This window comes from Elephantulus edwardii, unplaced genomic scaffold (assembly GCF_000299155.1).
Source record: "Elephantulus edwardii isolate Elephantulus edwardi_28Jun2011 unplaced genomic scaffold, EleEdw1.0 scaffold00025, whole genome shotgun sequence".
Lineage (NCBI taxonomy): Eukaryota > Metazoa > Chordata > Mammalia > Macroscelidea > Macroscelididae > Elephantulus > Elephantulus edwardii.
The window spans coordinates 9,624,062-9,641,225 of NW_006399775.1; the positions used below are offsets into that span (position 1 = coordinate 9,624,062).

Sequence of the window (17,164 nt, forward strand, 5' to 3'; positions counted from 1 at the left end):
CTACCTGACACATAGTTGGCACTTGGGTAATTTTGGTGAAATGAATTTGCATGTTCAGCAAAATCTTTCTAAGAGCATGTCTCAGTTTGTGATTAAAGGAAAAAAAAATGTATTTGGTTAAATAAGAAGAGAGAGACCATGAGGTATGACCGTTGTTTTTCACGGAACTCTGAAAGAACTTGTGTGTAGTGGAAGTTATTTCTCTGCTATTTTTAACACCTATAAAATGGGGAAAATTTCATAAAACAATGTATTTTAGGAATATGATTGAGGTATAAGGATTGACCTTTTAAAAAAACATCACTAAACACTCACACCACCTGAAATTAGAAAGATCCTAATCATCAAGTTCCTTCTATTAGAAGAACAATCCAGAGAGTTGATTTGGAGTTATTCATCTGTAGACTTTCATTAGGAGTAGAGATTTGCAGACACAACTCAAACAGTTGTCTGTGGACTGATTTTGGCAATGCACAGTCATTCAGTAGGTATCATGAGATATAAAATGGCATGAAAGAAAACTGTTCACATTCTGTTCACAACTAGGCAATATGTATGCAAGTTATAAATACAGCCAAACTTGTTTTCTAGAGGTGGCTTAAAAATCATTACAATCACATGTGAAAAGAGTGGAACCAACAAAAGTCACAGGATCTACATAAGCTGTGAGCAAAGGGAATGCTTATTTCAGGATCAAACCTTGATGAACTGTGAAATGTTACCCAGAGAGCCAGGAAAGGGGGTATGTCTTCAGGTATCATTTTCAGGGGAGACATGGGAGCCTAGATTTCATTACTGAGACTCCGTTTCACCATAATCATTCTCATAAAAGATTCTATTCAGATGGCCAAATACTGATTTTCTTTTTTAATGTAGCTTGAAACGTAACCCAGATTTCGGCATGCTTCCTGCACTGGTGACTCATTATTCACACACATCTGCAGGGAACACATTTGTAAGTTTCTGGTACAAGAACTGATTTTTAGAGGTATTCTGCTTTATTTCAAAAGAAATGGTGCTGTTTGTTGAAATCAATTTAGGAGCCTAAGTGACTTAAACCGTGCAATTTGAGAGTAGCACCAAAATTTTTCATCAAGAAAAAAAGAACTAAATAAAAACCTGAGAAATCTAACATGAAGTTAGGACATGTGTCTATTTCCCTTCCCCGACAATGGCGGTTATTTCCTTCCTTGTGAACACGCTGCAAAAAGCATCCTGCGCAATATTCTGTAACAGCACCAGTTGAATGTTGTCATGAAATGTCTCGAGTCCTTGATGTTTCTCTCAGTCTGCAGTGACCTGTACCGGCCATCAGATCTCAGGATGACCTAACAGAGAAACTCCTAGGAACTGTTCAAAGATCCTAAGGCTCCGTTCCTGTAGGATTTTTTAAGCAGACTGGGCAACATGCTCCTTCAGTTTTCATGGGAGTGGCACAATCTGCTGGCTGACAAGATTCCACAAAGCAGGTAATCTGTCCATCCTGCAGAAGAAAGACATTGTTCTCAAATACATTGTTCTCAAAGATCAAATGTGATCTTTACTGATTTCTTTCACACACCCCTCCCAGTTCATTCTTTCCCACAACACTGATTAGTTACAAATCTCTTACATGGTTTTTGTAATGGAGGACTTGGTTTTTTTTCCTGATATCATAGTTACAGACAGAGGATAACAATAATAATTCAGGCAACTACATGGATATACAAAAAGAAAAGCGTAGAAATAGCAAGAGTTTCATGTTAGCTCCCTCTCTCTCTCTCTCCCTCCCTCCTTTCTCCCCTCCCTATTCATCCTAGAAAGCGTATGCCTTATAAGGATAATCTCAGACTTGGCACACCCTCCTCACCTGCAACTGGATACTGACTGATGTGTCTTCTGGTGTCAACAGTAAGGAGAAAGAGGAAAGTAAACAGCAGGCGGGAAGCAACATAATTCTCTTTTGTTCTGCTCTCTCCTTTCCAAACAGGCACAGTCCACAGTGATGGAAACAAATCCCTCTACATCCCTCAGGACTGAGAACCAAATCCAAATTTCCTATACTTACACTGAAGTAGGGTTGAACGAGTCAATAATCAAGGTAAGCATGGCTTAATTTGTGTAAACTCACTAAACAATTTTACATTTTTCACTGTATCAAAGAGGATTCTGATTCTAAGTATGAGTTGTATCTGCTTCTCACCAAACGTTACAATACTGTTATATAAAACCAAAGTCTCTTTTCAAATTTACAATCTCCTTTGCTAAGGCACAGGTCTCTCAATGAATGTGTTCCATTTCCTATAATCCAATATCCACCATATAGCTTAGGGTGCTGGGATTGGAGGTCAGAAGACATGAGGTTAAGTGCCACTGTGCAGGGACCACACCAGCTGGACTCCAGTCCCACTGTTCCCTATCCAGGCATTTGAACATGGCTGGCAGAAGTATGCGGAGCAACTCTAGATGAAAACACTCTGATCTTTATTTACAGTCACACCTGGCAAGTCATTCAAAGTCTCTGAGCCCGAGATTTCTCACCTATGAAGCAGAGTTATAATAACTATGACTTTGTAGGTCACAAACAGGCAACTGTTTAATGGTATCCTCAATCTTTTTAGGACTAGTCAGGATTTAACCAGATGAACAAGGATAAAATGGAATGAATTTTGTACACCTGGTTTACCTCACTAGCGATAACTAATTTTTATCAGTAGACTTTCCATAGGTCATGAGCTGCCTCACCGGAACCATGTCTGTCTGACCTTTGTAAACACTCCCCTGTCCAACCCTGGACTGGCAAAGGCAGGAGTATGCAAGCAAACATTTCAATATCTGCTTTCTGGGGTGTGGGAAGTCCTGATTTGTATAGTATGTGCAGCCTATGTGGGTGCGAACATACCCAACATTGTCTATTTTAAATTACCAAAGTGTGAAGCTGAGAAGAGAAACAAAACAACAAGCTCTTGTGGGCTGACCCCAACACAGCCTGCTGACATGAGTGTTTGCTGCCCTTCTTATGAGTGACACATTCATACATGGACCCTGCCTCTACTACTGCTTTCTTCTGGCAAAGTCAACCAGTGCTGGTGAGACCTGGTGCTTCTGTATGTGGCAAAGACACTGCTGTAGTAGATACTGTCAAGTCAACCATGATGAGCTCACAACAACCCTGTGAACAACAGATCTAAACCTACCCTATCCTGTGCCACCCTCAGATGTACCATCTCTGATAGTTCCTGCTCTATCTCTGATTTGCTGAAGCCCACTGTTGCAGTCACTGTGTTAATTTATCTTGTGGTTGGTCTTTCTCTCTTTGTTTGATACTCCACCTTTTCTCACCGTGATGTCTTTTCCAAGGACCAGTCCCTCCTAACAACATGCCCTAAGTATGAGTGATATAATTTCACCATCCTTGTCTCTAAGGAACTAACACCCTGACTCACTTCAGAAATGGTGACTGGGAGGAGGCACATGAACTCCTCACCCTTTAGCTCAGTCAATTCTCCTCCCATGAGATTTCAGAGTTCAATTTAAAATTTGAAAACAAATCTCCAGCCTTACTTTGCATTCACAAACAGTGCAGGAATCCTTTTTCCATTTTGAATTGTTTACATGAGATTGACCCTTGGCATCAGTGCATTCAGTTTTGCTGAGTCGTGATTCAAGTTTCTTTATCTGCAACAAAGCAATAGAAAACAAACTAAAGGAAGAGCATTCACTGGGTGTGTGAGAATAAAACTTTAGCTCTCACAACTTCTGTCAAGGGTGATGAAAATGTGGAAAAGGGTAACGGTAATCGTTGACTACTAAGATAAACATAACTAAAGTCACTGAAATGAATAAAGTATGTTTTAAAAAGTTCATAGTGTTACATATATATTTATCACCGTTTTCAAAACCTCAGCTTTTATATTAAATATTTTTCCTTGCTTTAAATAACACCTTCAAATAGTACAGTTTGAGATCACCATTTTAAAGAAGAACCTCAATGGAATTATAAATTTACAAAGCAGATGAGTGTTGGCTGTTTGTCCCAATGCTTCCTGACAAAGTTACCCGTCTTCTGTCCTATCTGGTGCCAGAGGTACACATTTTTTACATTTTCTGTTTGCTATTGTGCATCAGTGGGTTAATTCGAACTCCTAACAATCCTGATGACAGCTCAGACCTTCCCTGGAGGGTTTCCAAGGCTGTCATATTAATGGGAGGTGATTTCCAGGTCCCGTAGAGCCACTAGTGGCTTTCAATCACCAGTCCTTCCCTCGCAGCTGAGCACTTAACTCTTACGCTACCAAGACTCTTAAAAACATGTTTAGTAGTTACCTAAAACAAAACGATGCACACAAAAACACATACACAATAAAAAATCTCTTGCAAACAAAGAAGACAGATCTCACAGAATTGGAAAAAGCAAGAATCAATCAACAAGATGATAAAATTGTCTACATTTTCAGATAATTATTGTGTTGTTGTTGTTGTTAGGTGCCATTAACTTGAGTACGGCTCATAGCAACCCTATGAACAGAAGACCTGAACTTAGTCCTGTCCTGCGCCATCCTCACACTTTCTGACACACAAGAGCTCATTGCAGCAGTCACATTGTCAATCCAACTGGTTGAGGGTCTTCCTCTCCTTTGCCAACCCTCCACCCCTCCCAGCATCATGTCCCTCTCCGAGGAATAGCACCTCTTAGCAATATATCCAAAGTATGTTAGGCAGAGCCTAATCATTCTTGCCTCCAAAGAGCACTCTTGCTGTACTCCCTTCAAGACATATCTGTTTTCTTGGTCATCCATGGGATGTTCAGTGCTTTTCTCCAACACTACAGCTCTATCATCCAACACCACAGCGCTATTGTTCAGGTCTCAGATGTATAGCTAGTAATCAGAAAGACCACAGCCTGAATCAGATGTATCTTAGTCCTCAAACTGACATCGCTACTCCTCAATAACTTGGAAAGGTCCCTAACTGCAGATTTTCCCAATATAATGTGTCTCTTTATTTCCTGACTGATCATACAAAGGGTATTAATTGTGGATCCAAGCAAGATGAAGCCATGACAGCTTCAATCTCCTCTCCATCCATCATGACACTGCCTATTGATCCAGAGGTAAGAATCATTGTTTTCTTGATATTGAGATGCAATCCATACTGAAGGCTGAATACTTTGCTCTTCTGCAACAAGTGCTTCAAATCCTCTTCATTTTCAGCCTGTAAGGTTGTTATCTGCATAATACAAACTATTGATGAGTCTCCCTCCATTCTTGATGCCACATTCCTCTTCATAGAGTCCAGCTTCTCAGATAATTTGCTCAGCATATAGATTGAACAGGTGTGGAGACAGAATACATCCCTGATGCCCTTCCTTCCCAATTCCAAACCATGCAGTATTCCCCTGCTCTGTTCACACAACAAGCTCCTGCTCTAGGTATAGGTTCCTCATGAACACAATCAAGTGCTCTGGGATTCCCATTTTCCTCAATGTCAGCCACAACTTGTTATGATACACACAGGCAAATGCCTTTGCATAGTCAATAGAGCACAAATAGACATTCTTCTGGTATTCCTTACATTCAGACAAGATCCATCTGACATCAGCAATGATATACTTGGTGCTATAGGCTCTTCTAAATCCCACTTGAACTTCTGGTAATTCCCTATCTATGTACTGGTCCAGACATTTTTGAGTGATCTTCAGCAGTAATTTGCTTGCATATGATATCAATGATATTATTTGATAATTTTTACATTAAGTTGGATCATCCTTCCTGGGAATAGGAACAAAGACAGACTAGGAATTCTCAATATCAAATATTAGGATTGGAGGAAGACTCATCAACAACCTGAGTTATACAGATGGCACAACCCTGCTTGCTGAAACTGAGAAGGACCTGAAAGCGCTTGCTGCAGAAGGTAAAGGACTGCAGCTTTTAATATAAACTCAAGGATAATTATAACAAATTAAATATAACCACATGAATAAAGTATAGTAATATATTGCCTGTGGACAAAAGTGGGATGATCACAGATTTCTCACCTATCAATCCTGATTTGCAATTTGTTGGAAAAATAGTAACAAATACTCTACATGTATTTCTCACAATATAACAACAGAGGGTTCATAATAATGCATTCTGAATCCAGTGGAAGAAAAGTGTGAAACAACACAAACTCATACAAAATGGCAGGTTTGCTGCTCTGATGAAGACTGGTCGAATCCTCAAACTATGGCTCTTGATTACACTTTGTGCTGGGAGTTAAACTCACTCTTTTGGCTCATCTTCAGCCAAACAATAAACACTTGGGAGGTACTCAGTCCCTGTAACAATACAGGCTCAAAAGGGTACTACTTGCCCAGGGAGAAAATTCAGAAAGCAGGAAAAGGTATGATAGAAGGCTGAAAGGAAACAGAAATCATAGGAAGGAAAGGGAAAAGTGCCCTTATAAAGTAGGGGGTATAAATAATGTCATGAAACAATATCACTATGAATGGTTGAACAGAAATCCATTTACTCTGTAAACTTTCTCTTAAAGCATAATAAAAAAGTTTTAAAAAATATCTCCACGGACACAGCGTGGCCTGTACAGTGTCTGGCCACACCCACTTGTCTTCTATGATGCCTATGGCTAAGAAAGGGATTTAGAGTGCTGTGTTTGAATAAGATATAGCTAATGAAAAATAATGTTATCAAAGAGGAACAATAGTAACAAACATTGCTGTTGTTGTTATGTGCCATCGAGTCTCCTGTGACTCATAGTGGCCCTATCTACACTCATCCTGAGCCAGTCTCACTGATGCCAACACACCTACCCTTATTACCTCAGTTACTGTATCAATCCATCTCATCCAAGGTCGTCTTCTCCTTCATTGTCCCTCCACCATTCCAAGCATGATGTCTTCTCCAAAGACTGGTCCCTCCTGGCCCTGTGCCCAAACTATGTGAGATGGAGCTTCAAAATCCTTGACTGTAAGGATCAGCTTAATTTCAACTTTCCCAAGCCAGACCTGTTTGTTTCTTTGGCAGTCAATAGTATGTTCAAGACTCTTCTCTAATACCACAATTCAAAGGCATCAATTCCTCTTCTGTCTTATTCAGTCACTATCTGATGCATAATAAGTAATTGCAAAGATTATGGCCTGAATCAGGCACACCTTAGTCTCTAGGCTGTTATCACTGTTCTTTAGTACTTTGGAGAGGTCCTGGACAGCATAATTCCCTAAGGCAATTTATGTTTTAATTTCCTGACTGGTGCCCAGAGTGTTGACTGTGTAGTTGAGAAAACTGAAATTGTTAACAACCTCAATCTCTTCTTCATCTATCATGGGGCTGCCAATTGGCCCAGTTGTGAGAATCTTTGTCTTCTTGATGTTGAGCTTCCATCCATATAAAAGACTATAGTGCTTGACCTGCTGCAGCAAGTGCTTCAGGTTCTCCTCAAGGTTAGGCAAGCAAAGTTGTGTCATTGGCATAACCAGGTTTTTGATGAGTCTTCCTCCAATCTTGATGCCACATTCTTCCTTATTAAAGTCTAGCCTCCCAAATGATCTGTTCTGCATATAGACTGAAAAGTTTTGGAGACAAGACACATCCTTGATGTACTCCCTTCCTAATTTTGAACCATGCAATGTTCCCCTGCTCTGTTCTGAGGTCTCCTTCCTGGTCTAAGAATAGGTTTTGCATAAGCACAATCAAGTGTCCTGGGATTCCCATTCTTCTCAAGATTAGCCACAGTTTGTTGTGATCTATACAATAAAATGCCTTTGAGTACTCAATGAAAGACACATACTCTGCTTTCAGCCAAGATCCATCTGACACTGGCGACAGTGTTTCAAGGGCCACAGCCTCTTCTAAAACCAGTTTGCATTTCTGATAGTTCTGTTAATGTACTGTTCCAGTCAATTTTGGTTAACCTTCAGCAGAATTAGTTAGCACAGAATGTTACTTGGAACAGCACCACATGGTATATATTTTCTGCTCTCTTGCTCTTGTTTCAGTTGTCCCATCATGAAACTCTACCAAATTCTACCAAAACTCACCATGTCAAAAACACTAGTTACTGTCCCAGGTACTATATATTCCCTAGCTTCCCCTCTGAAGTCCCTAGCTGGTTTATTCTGACACTCCATGCCCTGATCACAATGTTCAAGACATCTGTGTAGCTTTGCCTTTTTCAATATAGACCATGAGAATTTTATTTCCTGGCACCTCATGTACCCAAGCAGGGAGCTGTGTTGGCCTAGTGGGTAAGGAGTTGTGTTGCCAACCCAAAGGCACATAGCTTGTATCCACAAGTTGCTCCACAGGAAAAATAGAGGTTCTATCCTTCTGTGCAATTTACAACCTATGGAAACCCAATGAAAGGTCACCTAAAAGTTGGTTCCAACTGCAGAGCACATAACAACAACAACAACAACAGTGACATGCCAGCTCCATAATGGGTTGTTCCCTCAGCACTTCTATAAGGCAGTCATGTCATATGAAGGGATGAAGGGCTGTCATGTCACTCATTAATTTTTCACATTACAAAAGGGTGCCATTGTGGTATATTCATAAAAGTTCCCTGCTGTTAACTAAAGTCAGTGGTTTGAATATGCCACTGCCTCTGGGGAGAAAACACTTGGTGATGAGTTCCTGTGAAGATGAACAGGCAAAGAAACTTTATAGGCTATTTCACTCAGTCATCTCAACAATAAGACTCCAGAAGACAGAAAAAGGACCTGCACATAGGAGGCAGCTGTGGAAGAATCTGGAATTTCACTGTTTCTCAAAAAGAAACTTTGCAGTCAGACAAGGAAATAACTAAAGTTTTTTTCCAAACCAAATGAATGGTGTGCATCAGTGGTATGTACTTATTTTTTTATTTAGCCTTATCTCTGTCTTCAAAGGAATAACCCTACTATCACTAAGAAACACAACAGAAAAAATAGGAAAGGTGATAGGAAGTATGTTGTTTTGTGACAATGAGCCAATTCTGACCCATACTTATCTAGAAGATGGTGCAAAATCTAAAAGAACATTTGTGTTCTCTTAATCCTATCTTCTAAATGTCACATAGTATGCATCAAGACCCCTATTTCCTAACAAAATTTCAGAAACATGCCTTGATTCCACATATATCTCATTAACTGAAAGAAAAAAAAATACTTGGTTTGTGAAAGGGTTAAACATTATATTGAAGAAGTGGTTCAAGAATGTAAATTACCTGAACACTCTAAAAGAGAGAGCAATATAAATTTCTGGACGGAATGGGCAAAAAATGTGAACAGAAGTCAAAACCACAGAAATGGCCAGGTTATTGGTCCAATAGAGACTGGTAGAATCCATGAGACCATAGCCCGTCTAAAGAGAACAAAACTCCCCTCCCTGGCTCAATTTTCAACTAAACAACAAAGAAATGTGAACAGTTCTACAATGTGAACAGTTAACACTAGTGAGGTTAGAATAACCAACCATTTGTCAAGGAGAGGGCCCAGAAAGCAGGACAGAAAGATTAATAGAAATGAGAATGTGTATGAATGGAAAACCAATTTCTTTTGGTAACTTCTACTCATATTACAAATTAAAAAGAACTCATTTACATGAAAACAAATTTGAATCTTCTTAAATAAATGTTCAAATTCTGAGCACACACTCACCAAGCTTATGGTATTATTTATAAATATCATGCTCATATAAATAAAATGTTCCCATTTATAAGGTGAAGAAATGATGGAATTAAGTAAAATAATTTTTGCATAATGTGGTCATGAATATAGCATACATGTTCCATGGTATTTCCAGAAATTAATTTCACCTCATTCAACCTATCTACCCATATTACAGTTACAGTGTATCATCCAGTTCACTTTTGTTTTCATTCTGTTCATTTTCTTTAACTTTCTGCTAATGTATAAAATAGTACAAAATATTACTTCTAACCTTTATTGCATAATAAAAGTATACTAAAGATGTTATAGTACAGTTTGCTAGTCATCATAAAACACGGGAAAATATGTAATTATTTGTGTGATACTGAGTTGCTAATTAAAACCTTATGAGACAGTTGTGTTTTTTAAAAATAATATTTTGTGTGTGTACCATCAAATCAGATCTGACTGGTATAGGAGGAGATTGCCCCTCTTTCTCTAGCAGAGCATCTGGTGGATTCAAACCTCTCACTCTGGGATTACAATGTAGCTTCCTGCCACTAGGCCACCAGAGCTCCCTACGAGATAGTTTTAAATGAAACCAGTGGGTTAGATTAGGCCTCTTTATGTAATAGTTTAATGGCATCTTCTTAGTGTCACTGTCTTTGACTACTGATCAAAAAGAATTTTAATCACATACTAGAGTGCCTCTCTACCAACGCAAAGGTATGTGGTTCGAATTCACCACCTGCTCTGTGGGAGAAAGATGAGTAATCTCCTCCTGTGTGATTTATTGCCTCTGAAAACCGGCTGGAGGATCATCTATGGATCAGTTCAAACACAAAGTACACAATAACAAATAGCAGGGTCACTATCATTGATCAATGATCAAAATCACTTTAGTCACAAGCTAGGGATGTTAGGCCTATAAAAGGACATTTATTTCTTATACACCTCATATTTGTCAGCAACAAGTAAAATAAAAATTAAAATTAGCATAGAATATTTTAAAAATTATATAGGATTGTTGTTATAAAAATTATGTATGTATGTGTTATTTACATAACATGTGGTATATGTTATCTAAGTTCACTCTTTCACTGGGTTGGCAACCCCACAACCAGTGACAGCAGTTTCTACACATCTCAGATGTTCTCCCACCTCAGTGGCCCTGGGTTGTGTGGGGCTAGGGATGACTCATCAATGTAACTCAGAAGCAAACAAAGCTTAAAAAGAAAAAGAAGCGAACAAAAATGCCTTTGCTAGAAGTTCTAAGGCATGGAACTTAAAGGATGAAAAAAGTGTTCAAAAAAGAATTTATTATCTTCAAAATCACCTATTATGGAAAATCTCTTTAAATAGGTGGGAAGGACGTAGGCAATAGAAAATGATGCTGAGGATACGAGAATAAGGAAGGGGGCTTGTACTTCCTGTTACCTGTTTTCTGAGGTCTGTGATGGTTTTTTGCATTTCCAGAACAAATTCTTTGAAGTCGTTAGTCCCTGGTACATCTGTGTGCTCATAGGAAGGTGCAGTAGCATTGTTCAAATATTTATTGTGTTTCCCAACACTGTAAAGAAAGAAAAAGAAGCAGCAGTAAAATATAATCTCAAGAAGTTACACCTGGTGTCATTTTAGATAGATTCAAGTCCAAATCCCCTATGCCAGTGAGATAGACTTCAGTTTGAGCTTGATGGAGGTTGTGCTATCAGCTGCTGCTACAGGCAGAGGAAGGACACAGGCTGCTAGTGGGTCAATTCCCTAGCAGACCAGCCTGTGCCTGAATCCACCAGTCACATGAGGACCTGGTGGCCACAGGGACCTGTCGTAGTATTGAGCTCAATCTCTCATAATACAGTCATTGTACGACTTGAAAGACTTTTAGAATTATTTCTAGAAGTTGTGGAAGATCTATTCCATTTAAAAAATCTACTCCATTTAAAAAATGTTAGCCATTGTTGACAACCGTACCTCAATATTTTTCGTGGTTTTGCTTTCTTTGTAGGCTTATCTTCCTGGTAGCTGAACTCAAGGGAGCGTTTGCCTCGGAAATGATATGAAAAGGCATTAAACTGTCCCCTTGTTCTACAATCTGAAATAAAAGGATAGAAGATCTCAGCTGTTGATGACTCTAATTTTAGAACAAATGAGGTATAATTTTTCAAGTATTGACAAACATTATGGAATACCTATGAAATAAATCGTAGTAGTTTGACAATAGAAGCAATGATAGAGTGGACTGAATGGCTATATCCTCACCTTCCTAGACCCACCAAAACAATCCGTGGTCTTGCTGATTTGACCCTCCCCTTTTTTCCAGCCATTCCTCCATCTCTCATTCACACACTTCCTTTCTCACATGTCCACTTTTCCAACAGCCTCCTAATTGGTCTTCCTGCCAGCAGAGGACCACACAAAAATTCATCCCTTCACATCACACCTCCATGTGTTACTCTGAGGCCGGGGGAGCTGATTGGTGATCCTTTCTCTACTTCTTCTCCTGGGTAACACTTTTCTACCTTCCTGACTTAATTAAGTATTCCTTATGATTCCCTAGATGGAGAAATGAGCTCCCTAGTGCTGTTCTTCCTAGACTCTGTTTTTGCTCTACTGAACAAAATGATCCAGTATCTCAGTGCCTAGAATGTGAATATAAAAGTCAAATATGAGCACTTGCAAAATTCAAGAGATTCTTAATGAGAATGGAGCAAAAATTCCAGAAAAAATATAAAATCTCTCTGAAAAACAAACTGAAGCAAACATATTTGCTTACTCTCCTCACTCCCACGAATGGCTTGCCATCATTTTTCTGGTCTATTTTTGTTTTGATTGTAGCTGGAAAGGGATGGAGCCATTGATTGTGTACGTCAGCATCAAGGCTTACAACTCTGCTTTTATTCATGTGATAAAGCTGCTAAATAACTCCACTAATGTATGCAATTTGAAACTCATTGTTGTCAAACAAGTTCCAACTCAGCAACTAATGGTAGGCTTCTGGGGCTATAAACCTTTATAGGAGGATGCAGAGAACAGATGGGGATCTGAACTGCTGACGTTTTTGTTAGCAGCTTGATACACTGATATGTTACCCACAAAGCCAAGAAACCCTTTGTATTTTTATTTTTGAGATTAATTATTTAATTTAGATACTTATCTAAAATGCTAAGTTCATCTCACTTTACTCATTAAGCACTAGAGATAAACCAAAACCAAACAAAACCAAAAAAAAGGAGTTCCTTAAATGACTCCCTGGGACATAAAAACAAATTTTAAGAGGCATTCTTCCTCTTCACAGTCATCCTCTCTCCTAGTAATGCGCCAGTTCTCTGATTAGAGTAACACATTTTCTCTCCAGAGCACTCCTATCATCTCCTTTGAAGCTAAACCTAAACATTTCTGAAAATAAGAGAAAGATGATGCTGATGATTAATAGCTTTAAAACCCCATTCCAGAATATATGGGGTTGGGATAAAGAGTGAGAAGACCTTTGTGGAATCATAAGAGTAAGGTCAGAGAACTAATCTGTGAGAATAAGGCAGAAGAGGTACTGATCCAATCACAGGTACAAGGGTGAATAACTGCTCAAGTGCTGACACTGGCTCCGGACTTCAGAACTCCTACTGAAATGTCACCACAGGGGGGATCTCTGCTTGTCTTTTGCCAGGAATGTCCCTCTCAGTCATTTCCACTCACTACACACCACAGTGCAACACACTGCTCAGGTGCCAGCCAATCCTTACAAGCCTGTGTGATTAGGCTGTAAGCAGGATGCATTCCTGGAACCTGGCATTATACATTCCAGAGTTCTGACTGAGGCTAATGGTAACGGAGATCTATATATTCATAGTGCAGATGTACAAAACCCTTTAAATGCCTTAGGATCAGTCTATAAACACAGAGGATAGACAGAGTTCAGATGTAAAAATCCACATTACAGTCATCCAGTTATTCGAAGGATATAGCACCAGTTTCAGGGGGATTTTTAAAATAATCTAGTCCAGATGCATTTCAGGGTTACAGTAAGAGTTCATTTTTAAAGGGAAGAAATGCTCAATATTTTTCCTAACTAATAATAATTCCCAGTTATAAAATTAGAACACTTCTCTTTTGTCAAACACTCACATCCCATTTTAATCAGGCAACTGAAATATCACCAATACTAGGACTGACTGGCATTGTGTGCTTCCTGACATGATTGAGAAGGACACAAGGTGGTTGATACCATATTCCTCCCCCAAAAAATCAAACCTGAACCTTACCAGATAAATTCAAGTTAAAGGAAATGCTATGAAAATGGTATCAAAAAAGCAAAACTGAGAAATTGTTCCAGATAAAAGGAGACCAAAGAGATATGCAGATAAAAAGCAATTCATGATTCTGGATAGAATCCTAGATTATAATATGGAATGGTCCTATTTGGGACAATTGATAAATGCTGAATAAAATTAAGGTAGATCACAATATTCAGTCTAAATTTTCCAATATTGAGCATCTGCATTGAAATAAATTATTCAAGAATAACGTAATAATATGCCTTCTACTTCTTCAAATTGTTTAAGAACAAAATGCAAGTTTATGCCATGATGAGGATACACGGAGAAGACAGAAAGAATAAAGGGCAATTAACAAAGCAAATGTGTCAAAATATTAATAAAATAATTAGGTCCATGAGTTATTTATACTATTCTTTTAAATTAGGAATTATTGTAAAGAGTGTGTGTGTGTGTGTGTGTGTGTAGTCTTCTCTTAATGCAGCAATCATTCAACTGTTGTAATTATTAATTTTGGTCATATGAAAAAGAAACTCTGTCCAGGAGTTAACTCTTAAGTTCATCATGTACTCAGGTACCATATTTTGACTTAAGAGATGAAAATTATTAAAAGCTACAGTTCAAGAATGCTGGTTTTCAATAAATTGAATCTTGCTTAAAGTTGAACTAAAACATATATAGCAATCAACATTTGGTTCTCTAAAGCTTTTTTGTTTTTTTAAACACCACTCTGCCTTTTACTTTACTCAGAGATGGCTTTATGACCACACTAAAAGAAATAAAACTTACAAAGCATTTTAAGCTTTCTCAGGATTATGCCTGCTATTTTAACAATGAGAAAGTATCTGGAAGAAACTATGCCCAAAGTAGCTTCAAATACATAAGTTTCTCATATAGTCCAACTATCAACAGGCAAAAGCTTATAAAATGATAATGGAGTACAAAATCTGGCTTTAAGAGATTAAGTGTTTTAAAAGACTACAGATTTTCTAAGTAAAAGAACAGAAAATCTGGCTTCTTAAGCAGCTAAGAGTAACCTGGTAGAGCTATCAGAAAATGAAGTTTTTGTACCAGAGAATAAACTGGATTGGTTTTCCCCAAGAGTTTTCAAAGAGTATAATTCTCTGCAAAACACAAGAGTAAAATTCTGTACCTACGGAAAAACATTTTGAACTGAATAAATTAGTGAGAATATTGAAAAATACATCCCTAAACCACCAGAGATTTCCAAGGGAAGAAATAACCAGATTTAGAAGATTGAGAACCATAGTTTTAATTTTTGTTTGGAATTCTTATATTCCAAAACACATTAATTTTTTTAAACACACACGCATACATACACATACATGAACCTATAAAAATATAGCTCAAATATATCAACCTAAATTTAAAATATTTATTCATTAAAATGCCCACCTGGCCAAAATTATTATATCTGGGGAAAAGAGGAGTGGAAGACAATATAACTCTATTTTCTGAACTCTGCACATTTTTCTCAAACTATGCAACTAAAGAACAGAGTCCAAAGAGGACTAGACTAGGAACATGAAGACCCCGGTGCCAATTCCACCTCTTCTACTAGCTAGCCAGGTGGCTGGATGAGTTATTACTTCTTCTGGGCCTCATTTCCTCACCCACAAAACCTCAAGGGTACAGAGATGTATTCTGAATGTATCTTCCATATTTACTATTTTACGGATTTTTTATCACTGTTTTAATAAAGCCAAAAGCACATTTAAAGTGGGAAATGGAAATCTAGGTTAACCATGAGGTGAATTCAGGGATGTAAGTGGAACCTGAGAATATGACTACAGCAGCCACATGAAACAGGCTGTTGTTAAAAGTACCACACTAATTACCCTTTAGTCATTTCCTACATTAAGTGACCCATGTAGGCCGGAGTAAAACTGCGCCACATATAGTTTTCAACAACTGTTTCTCTGAACTGAGGGACCAGACCTTTCTTTCAAATCTCCAGCCTTTCGTTAGCAGCCGACAGCATTAACTGTCACTATCCAAGGAACTCTACTGATGAGACAAAAACAAAAACTGCACTCTCACTGCCATTAGGTCTGAAGAGACGCAGAGCTGGTTCCCAGCAGGTTACCAAAGCTGGGAGAAGACTGGCAATCTTCAGCAGCTGGCGGACTGGAACCACCAGAGAGGCATAGTCTCTGGGTTAGCAGAGCTAATTTCCGATGGACTGTGCCATCAGAACCCAAGTTGCCTTTAGAGCAAGTAGTTGAAAAAATAACTCATTGAGCTATCTGGGTTGTATATAACAAAAACATGCAGGCTTTCCAGGAGTGAAGAAATATTTTGTCCATTAAAACTTATTAGAGCTCAAAATAATATGATTGTGTTATACCTGCATGGGTTTTTTGGGTTTAGGGTGTTTCTTTTTTTAACTTCTATAGAGCATACAACATTTTCTCCATTTATAAAAATTATGACAGAAATTTTTAAAACAGCATAATTTGTAATGCATTTCTATACAGTAGATAAACACTTTTGCTTCTTCTACATCTTTCATCTGTGGGTAGGATAAACAGGACAACAAAATTCATATCAGACAAATTAACAATAAAACCTATGAAAGCTGGAACTGAACAGAACAGCTTTATTTTTCCTAGTCTTACGTGTTCTCCACCTTTGACAGCGTGCAGCTTGATCACTCTGTGGAAATACTTTTATTTTCCTTCTCTTAAAAGTTTCTGCCTTAGAGAGGAAGTAAAATTATCTCTCTATGCAGATGATATGATAGTATACTTAGAAAACCCTAAAGACTCAGCAAAAAAACTATTGGACATAGTTGACGAATTCAGCAAAGTAGCACGATACAAGATCAACATACAAAAATCAGTTGGATTTCTCTCCAGTGACAAAGAGAATACAAACCTGGAGTGAAGAAAAACAATACCCTTCACAATAGCTAATCACAAGATTAAATACTTGGGAGTAAATCTAACCAGATGCACAAAGGATGTATTCAAAGAAAATTACAAAACATTACTACAAGAAACAAAAAGAGACACCCATGAGGACTCAGAAACAGCATGACTCCCAAATGTGAAGAAATTTTATCTGCCAATTGCAATGAATTTTGCGTAACTCTCATGCCCAGTCTCTGTATATAAACCCAATCTTGCTTCCTCTCGGGTCGGAATGGTTTGGGCAGTACCTGATGTTCTTGACTCACCCGTTTAATAAAGAAACCCTGTTGACCTCTTTACAAAAAAAAAAGTATTTGGGATTAATAAATTATTGAATGTACCAAAAAAAA

General features: G+C 38.2%; 1 protein-coding gene across 1 annotated transcript in view; it reads right to left on the reverse strand.

Annotated features, from left to right (window-relative positions):
- Positions 1-1,363: 1,363 nt before the first annotated feature.
- Positions 1,364-17,164, reverse strand: part of PXDN (peroxidasin homolog (Drosophila)) — a 220,353-nt gene continuing 204,552 nt past the window's right edge. The window contains exons 20-23 of the mRNA XM_006882919.1: positions 11,582-11,702; positions 11,048-11,180; positions 3,544-3,657; positions 1,364-1,483 (exon numbers count right to left, since the gene is read on the reverse strand). Coding sequence (XP_006882981.1) covers positions 1,364-1,483; positions 3,544-3,657; positions 11,048-11,180; positions 11,582-11,702 — 488 coding nt within the window. The remainder of the gene's footprint in view (positions 1,484-3,543; positions 3,658-11,047; positions 11,181-11,581; positions 11,703-17,164) is intronic.